Source organism: Benincasa hispida, chromosome 6, assembly GCF_009727055.1.
Source record: "Benincasa hispida cultivar B227 chromosome 6, ASM972705v1, whole genome shotgun sequence".
NCBI classification, from domain to species: domain Eukaryota; kingdom Viridiplantae; phylum Streptophyta; class Magnoliopsida; order Cucurbitales; family Cucurbitaceae; genus Benincasa; species Benincasa hispida.
Window position 1 is genome coordinate 45,116,935 of NC_052354.1, and position 8,515 is coordinate 45,125,449.

The following is an 8,515-nucleotide window of genomic DNA, read 5'->3' on the forward strand; positions in this document are numbered from 1 at the left end:
TGAGGTAAAAAATCTTGATCCTTCCAGATCATGGATTCATGATGATTTACTATGCAAGAATGAAATGAAGAACATGAAACAATAAACAGTCCTTTAATCTTGCCATGTTCCAGCTAAAAAGAAAAAGTAACATGATCAAAGGATACCCTTGGACCTTTTCTTCTTTCCTTTCCCCTTTTTTGGTTAAAATGGAGCTTCACTAAAAGATTCTCCACACTATAGAAGGAAAAAGTATTCAAGCTAAATGAACTGATTGCTTTACAACATGAACAGGAAATGTATGTACAATGTCAGAATTGATATTGAGTCTAGTCTAGCTTTTGAAATATGTTGTGGGGGGATTGTTTCATTTCACTGTGTATTCATTTACCCACAAAGTAAATTGAGCACATTAAAGAGAGGATGGTATGGGCTTGACTTTCCAATTTACATATTAATTTGTGTCCTATGTATCAAGAATCCAACAGCTCCAGCTTATGTCAAACACAGCTTTAGCATCAGGACATCTGCCAACATTGAATGAATTGTCAGGCAACATTAAACAATAATAATCATCTCCATGTTACTGGCAAATGTTTCTTTTAGTGTCGTGTCATATCCCTAAATTTCCTTTTTAGAATTTCATTAAAAAAATATGAGTTATTAGAATTTTGAAGTTTATGGTACCAAATCCATATCCTACAAAATTCTTAATTTTTCTTTTATACTGGTGAGTGTCTTGGTCAGGTTGCTTACACTTCAACTAATAATCTCATATGACAATCATTTGATCCTACAATATTTGGTTGACAAGAAAACTAAGGGTCATGAAATATTTCTCATCGGAAAAAAAAAAAAAAAAAAAAAAAACTAAGGGTCATTATGACCTTATCGTTTAGATCCACGTAAATTGGCCCTAATCGATCCATCTACAACTATAGACAAGAACTTCAAGTCCGTGGTTGACAACAGAAGACCTAGTTATATACCTCATATCTATGATCCTATCCATAGAGGCAATGGCATCTCGTTGATCCTTCTAGATTGGAAGGCTTTTTGCAAGTAGTTGTTGGGAGGGGAGCAATCCTCCCCCGCCTTAGGCTGGTTTTGCTTCATGTTAATTCGTCTTCCAGGTTTCTTTTTAGAAAAATAGAACTAATTATAATTATAGTCAGTTGTAAGGAATTTATCAAGAGGATACAAGTCCTACATTAATCAGAAGTGTGGAAGATCCTTAAACAAAAGTAAAGAAACATCTCTATTCTAGTGGTATGAGATCTTTTAGATGGAGTCCAAAAGTAAAGCCATATGAGCTTAAACTCAAAAGTTGACACAATATAACACACCGTTATGGAAATATAGAGAAGGTACAAACTACAACAGATTGCCTTTGCCCCTATACGTTTGTTAATCAGCTTCCCACTCCTACAAAATGGTAAACTCTATGAATCCTTTCTTTGGTCAATTTCATCCTTCGGCTATGTACTAACTTCTATTGGTTTTTCTTTCCTTGGAATCACCAATGTAATGATTTTTTTGGCTCTTGTTTCCCACCTCTACCGACAGGGACAGAATCGCATTTAGACAAGAATTTTAGCTAAACAGCAGCTTTTCTAATCCACAAGAGGTCTTAATAGTGCAACCTCCATGACTACCCTCTTTAATTCTAATCTATCTTCTATGACAGATCTGTTTACTTTATGTATGAATTTTTTTACAGCAGATCTAACTAATTCTTGTAAGAAAATTCATTTGGACATCTATAAGCAGTCAACAATGACACTGGAGTCTCTAATCAAACAATGACTCCAAAGTTCAAGCTAATTCAACAAAGAGTTTCTGAAGTAGTTCCAATATGACAGTGATACCACTTCCCTTGGCTTCTGATATATGTTGCTAACTGGTTGCATAACGAGTTAAAGTTTCAATGAGTTTTTGACCTTACCTCGAACTGAGAGCTGAAAGAGAAAAGTTTTCTTTGTTCATCAGTTGGATTCAACAACCACTGGCAGAACATCACTGCCGCTCCAACAACGGATAGCAGTGACAGCATCGCTAGAAATCCGAAATGTGAAGTATCATTGGCAATTATTGCAACTCCCAACATTATAGACTCTGCCAAACTAGCGACTGAGACCTCTGTTGATGCAATGAGGTTCGTTTTGGATGATGGAATACCAGTTTGAAGAATCTGTTGCCCTACAACATTATATGACATGTGTCCCAACCTAGATAAAACCTGCATGTAGGAAAATTATTTAGGAAAACAAAAGATAAAAAGATTATCCGATGCATCAAATTTTGAGCTAATAGCAGCATCAATTAGAATGTTAAGGTTTCATTAACATCCTATAAGCAAGATGAGCCAAATCTTCTCCTCTTATGAATAATAATAACTTAGATTGCAGATAGTGAAATTTCGAATATAAACAAGCTAATTTATGGACAACAATTATCTAAAATCAGATTAGCTTGTCCAACTGGAAGTGATTCTGTATAGGGGTTAGATTCTTACAATCATAGATAAGAAGAAAAGAAGAGGGCTCTGCCGGGAAAGAGACCCGCTCAAGTACACAGCAACAGCAACTGTAAGAAGTGCAGCCTGAAATATTAATCCAACTGCTCCAGCCTGACAAATGTAACTAGGAAGTGCGTGAGACAATGTCCAAGATATAGAACCACATGTAATTAAGAGAATAAACACGGAAGAAAATCTGACCTTCAAAATTCCAAATTGCCTGACCAAATTTGCGGATACAAAGGTTGCAGTAACACCCATGAAAGCACATAATCCACTAAAACCACCAATTATTGATGGACTAAGACCTGTAAGTCAATACCAACCAAAAGCAAAAATTTTGCCATTCAAAACCGAAGAACAAAGTTTCAGAAAGTAAGTCAAGGAATAGACATAATCTTTGCTGGAATACGAGTTCTAAATAAAGGAGTTTTGGGGCTTTCGGCAGCGGTATGGTCATTGATGCAGTAGTTAGGAATTAGGATCCACCAACTTTTCAAGGATCAAGGAATTAAATTATTTGTTGTACAGCAATCTGTTAACGTGATCTAGCTAAGGTTTTATACGAATAACAATGCTAATGGTTCTATAAGAGGTGGGTACATGTTGAAGCTGCACCTGCTTGGAAGAACAAATTTAAAAATATGATAATCATAGAGTATGGAGTCGTAAATATACCTTGCTGAGTTAAGAATGCTGTCATCAAACTGCCAGGAGCAAGGACAGCATTGAAGTAGAGGAGCACATAGGCAAGGCTTGCAGGAAGTGCTGGTTGCTGCAAGTACTCCTTCCATCCATTTTTAATAACTTCTACACCCACATCCACTGAAAGCACAAAAACTAATATTAGAAAGAAAAATCTATCAGAATGCCTTCATTTAGGTTACATAATGGTTAGTGAAGGTTTACTTATACTCTCAGCACCAAGTGAAGATACTTCAGTAGGATCACCGCAACAAGTTTGCAAACATTTTGCACGATCAAGAACACCAGTGGAGAGTTGGTTGGTTAACCACGTAAGTAGAACCTAGCAAAACACGGTAACAATTAACAAACTTACATCTCATAAAATATCTAATTAACATGGGAACAAGTAATTACCACTACTGGCAAGGACCATAACATTAAACCCGCAGCGAACTTCAAGCAAGTTACTGGGTCATACTTAGATAAGATAATGCCAAACAAAGATGCTCCAACTATCTGCACATTAAGAATACCCTAGTCAATTGAGTGCAAGTTTTCATATAGATACTCCGATCACAAACTCAGGAACTCTGTTTAACAGACGTAGGGGACAGATATAAGGTGAATGCCTAAATGGTAACTTTTTGTTCAATTGCATGCCATTTCTGATTAACAAACAGAAAATCAAGATTTCATGGAGCTGGAAAAGAACCTTAGTTCAGAAGCACCATTTACCTCACAGAGAAGGTCAATTCTACTAAGAACAGCATTAGCTTCTGCAAGTGCAATAGGCCTATTGATTCCAGCTAACTGTACATCAAAACAGTACGCTGGTTTTAAAGACATATCTTGAATAAAAAGGATACAAATAATTTATAAACCTACCAACACAACCCAATCACGCTCCATAGCAACACCCAGTGCTATTCCAGATAGCCTCTCTATGGCACCAGCAAAAATCAGTGTTATAAACCAAGGCTGGAGAAGTATGGATGATGATGCAGCAGAATGTGGAACAGTATGGGCATAAATAACCATTGAAGCAGATAGCAATTGAGCAGCAGCCTGAAGAAAACAGAGAAACCTTAAATGTAATAAAAACCAGGCCAAATTCAATTTGAGTTCAATAATGGCTTCGGCTAGTTAAGTTCCACGTGTGCTCTAGTATCGGACTTCTGATATTAAGCATATTTGAATGTACAAAGATACCTGAACACAATTCAGGCAAGTATATGCAGGTACTCTGGGAAAATTATCCATAAACTTCCCGACCAAAGGACCTCCAACTATTAATGCAAGCTGTTGACACCTTTGACATATTAGAAAGCACTTCTCTTGCACCATAATTCAAACTGATTTATCTTGATGAACAGCTAGTACCTTAGTAAAGAATCCCATAACTGCAACTGGTAAAAGACTAGGATGAAGCAATGCAATGGCAGAAGGCCAAGCAAAATTCCAAAGCTGTTCAACCAAATTGCCCGCGATACATGAGGCATATAAAGCTGTAAGATAAAAGTATTATTTATGGTTGGAAACAACTACCAGGCGGCAGGATCCATATAAAAGCCTTATTATAGTTCATATCTAAAAGTATCATAGTCAAACAATGGCTGAAACATCACTCTTACCATACAGTCCAGCCGGATGAGCTGGAGTCGCTGCAAGAACATTCTGCTCCTCCTCAGATAAAACCTACAATTACATAAACAGGGTTTAATGCCCGATTAACTGATTTGAACTATTATCTTCGAATCAAATGCATTAAATCATAGAGAAAAAGAAATTTCCAAGGCAGCATACAGGCAAAGTTGTCAAAAGACTATCGACATAAGTCCCTTCGGTCAATAAACTAAGAGGTTCTGTCTGTAGAGTCAAAGTATCAGCCTCAAGGAATCCAGAATTCAATTGCACAATTGCAAGTGAACAATCAGCTTCTACAGAAGATAAAGCTTCTTGCACATCATCTTCTACAGCAACTTGATCGAATTGTACATCGGAGTTGGTTATTGAACATTTTGAAATGACTCTCTGAAGCCTAAAGCCAAAAATTTCCAGTACAGAGATAGTTAATCACCAATCCCAACATAAAAACAATATTTCAAGATTAACTAAAGGGAGTTGGTGAACATAAATGTATTACAATTTGAAGGTAGATAAAAGATATGACCAATTGACCTAAGTTGCTGTACTTTCATTATCTCATAACATGATAATGGATCCAATTAAAATGCAAAGCACAAACCTAAGGCTCCTCAGTTGCACAAAACTCTATTTCACCAACCAGAACATTCAAACTCTTAACTCACATGATCAATTGTTATATGAGCAACAGAAATATTTAGCAGCTAAGTCATTAGCTAAGCTAAGGTATAACAGACAACAAATGCACCTACGTCAAGCTCCCTCTTACAGTTACAATATAATTCATTTTATCGCAGGTGGGCATTACCGGGAGCTGGAAGAAATGCAAGTCTGATTCAGATTCTTCAACCGTCGGCAAGAAACGAAGCGATAGCGAACTCTAGAAGAATGCGACGATAAAGAAACTTCACGAATTGAAAATTTGAAACAACTGAAAGAGTGGGTCTGACTGAGCGCAAGAGTGTAACCAATAGCCATGGCTTCTGCTGCTGCTGCTTTTGCTTCAAGTTCAAGCTCCCAAACTTGAAGAGCCTACAAATGGAGTTTTCCCCACTCATGCAGCCCTTCAAGCGCAAATCAGCAACTGGGTTTTCTTCAAACACATGAAAAAAGAATTCCCACAACGATTTCCTTACCAAAATCAAAACCCCTCAACTCAAATCCTAATGGGCAATCGAAAATGCTTGAAATTGGAACCAACCCACAATCTGATTCTTGTTGAATTATATGGGTTGAGAAGTTTTGTGGGGAATGGATGGTTTTCAGAATGGAAAAGAAGCTGGGAAAGAACCTTATCCTTGTGGTGTCTGATTTTGGTTCTGAGTAGCATCCAGCGGAGGGTTCAAAGCTTTGGGGCGTAAGATCATTTTAAGCCTCAAGTTAGGTGTGATTCGGAGACACTGGGGTTCGTGGGCCATTAGAAATTTACAATTTGGATTGCGTAAACAAGTTTACAAAGGAAATTGAGATGGAAATTAAGATGGAAATTAACGAGCGTTCATAATGGAGGCTGGAGCTTGATTTGATTGAATCCTTGTTGTACTGGTTTAAAAATATCTTGAGCTTTTTTTTTTTTTTTTTTGGTGATTTTGAGATTATCAAACATAAATCGACGTCCCATTTTGGGTGAGTGTTAAGTTTTTAGCGGTTATGTTTGAATGTATTAACGCCAATCCTAGCAAAACTAGTTCAAAAAGACATTTTTTTCCACTACGGAATAAATTCCTTTCGTCTTTTTATGTCTGATTTTCATTTGTTCGTTAAATTTTTATTACAGGTTTAATCTTAACTTTCGAGTTTAATTTTCATTTGATTTATATGTTTCGAGATTTTATATTTTTACTTTTAAATAATAAGTTTTGTTTTTATTTGATTGTGAGATTTTGACTCATACTTTTAATTTAACTTTTCATTAACCATCGCTCTTGATTATTAATTGAAAAGATTTAAAAGAATTATAATCAATTAGTTATCACTAATTTTTCATCCATATAAAAAATTATTTATAATTTATTAACTTAAAATTAACACCAAATATCAAAGTAAATATTAACATAAATTTAGGGATAAAAGTGAATATTGAAACATATGGATTAAATGAAAACTAAAATCAAAACATAGGGGTAAAAATGTAACATGTTGAAATCTTGGAACCAAATTGAAATCAAACTAAACTCGACATAACATTTAGGGATAGAAATGTAACATTTTGAAATTTAGAAACCAAATAAAAACTATCTCAAAACTTTAGCACTAAAAAGTATTTCCTTAATATATTAGGTGGATAAAACATTTACGTGATTTTGTTATGAATTTAGATGTTCACTCACAATTCACATGTTATTGAACTAATTTTTTTTAAAGATTTATTTGGTCGTTTGAACTTTAAAATATATCTAATAAATCTTAAAGTTAAAAGTGAAACAAATTTTTTAGACATAAAATTCAATTTATGTTTAATAGATCAATTATTATTATTTTTTTTAAAATAATATGTTAATTCTTATTAGACACAAACTTATCACATTTTGATGTTCTTATCCATTGAAATTTTTACAATGGATAGAGATCAAATCATCTAATTTTAATACAAACTTGAAAACTTAGGAACTAAACTTGTAATTTGATCAAATCATCTAGTTGAAGGGATTGAACCCCAACGCAGAAGTGATTTGTCGCTTTTGTTTTTTATTTGGAACACGAAAAATTTACAGAATTAAATTAAACACACAAAGAAATAGAGACATCACAAGTTGTTCATTCAAGGTTAAGCATAAAAAGGACTTTAGAGGAATTACCTTTGAAGACCATTCTTCACTTCTTCAAACCTTCTCCTCCAACAATTGGAATGCCTCCAAAAAAATCTTCCTCATTATGACTCTGACAAAAACCAGCTTGTGGGAGCCTCTTTCGAGAGATTGGGGGAATTTGGTGGAGATGATCTTCAGAGAAACTTTTTCTGTAACACGAGAGCTTGGGATTGAGAAGAGAATTAACTTTTTTTTTGTTCTTCAGAGAACCACACATACCAAAAAAAAAAAAAAAAAAAAAAAAAAAAAAAAGAAATAGAAATCCTATGTGAATGGGAAATAACTTCTCACTTCTCTTTTTCTATCTCCCACTCCCTATAGGAGAGTTATTTAATTAGATTAAATATGATTAATTTAATTTAATTAAGTTATTAATTAATTAAATATCTCATATTTAATTAAATAAATATTTGAATCATATTTAAATATTTATGTATCTCATAGCCTATAGTTTTAATATGAATCTTATTCACATTAACCTTTAATCTATATTTTTAATATGAATTTCATTCATATTAACTTTTAATTTATAGTTTAATATGAATCTTATTCATATTAATTTGTTATTTGAATCATATTCAAATATATTACACCTCCCATATTATATAGTTTAATTCAGAATTAACTGTATATTATATTGTATCTATATACAATTAAGATATTATCCCTAACTTAATTTGAACACTTCAAATTATTCTTTCAAAATATTGGTCCTTGTTAATTTGTTGTGAGCTAGCAAGGGGATATAATAGACCTACAGGTTATAAGCTCTAACGGTCCGAGATTAATTAATTAAACTATTTAATTAAATTAATCAAAATTCATTAATTATAGGGCAAATCACTATAGACCAACAATTGCACTCTTATGCACTGTA

At 34.0% G+C, this 8,515-nt stretch overlaps 1 protein-coding gene across 1 annotated transcript; it reads right to left on the reverse strand.

Annotated features, from left to right (window-relative positions):
- Positions 1-6,254, reverse strand: LOC120079842 (solute carrier family 40 member 3, chloroplastic). Its single transcript, XM_039034272.1, has 14 exons — positions 5,637-6,254; positions 4,988-5,222; positions 4,816-4,879; positions 4,565-4,689; positions 4,394-4,483; positions 4,070-4,249; positions 3,920-3,994; positions 3,599-3,700; positions 3,407-3,524; positions 3,176-3,322; positions 2,699-2,805; positions 2,495-2,608; positions 1,925-2,218; positions 1-506 (listed from the first exon to the last, which is right to left on the reverse strand). The coding sequence occupies exons 1-14, from the start codon at positions 5,804-5,806 to the stop codon at positions 498-500; spliced, it is 1,830 nt and encodes a 609-aa protein (XP_038890200.1). The 5' UTR covers positions 5,807-6,254; the 3' UTR covers positions 1-497.
- Between the last annotated feature and the right edge of the window lie 2,261 nt (positions 6,255-8,515).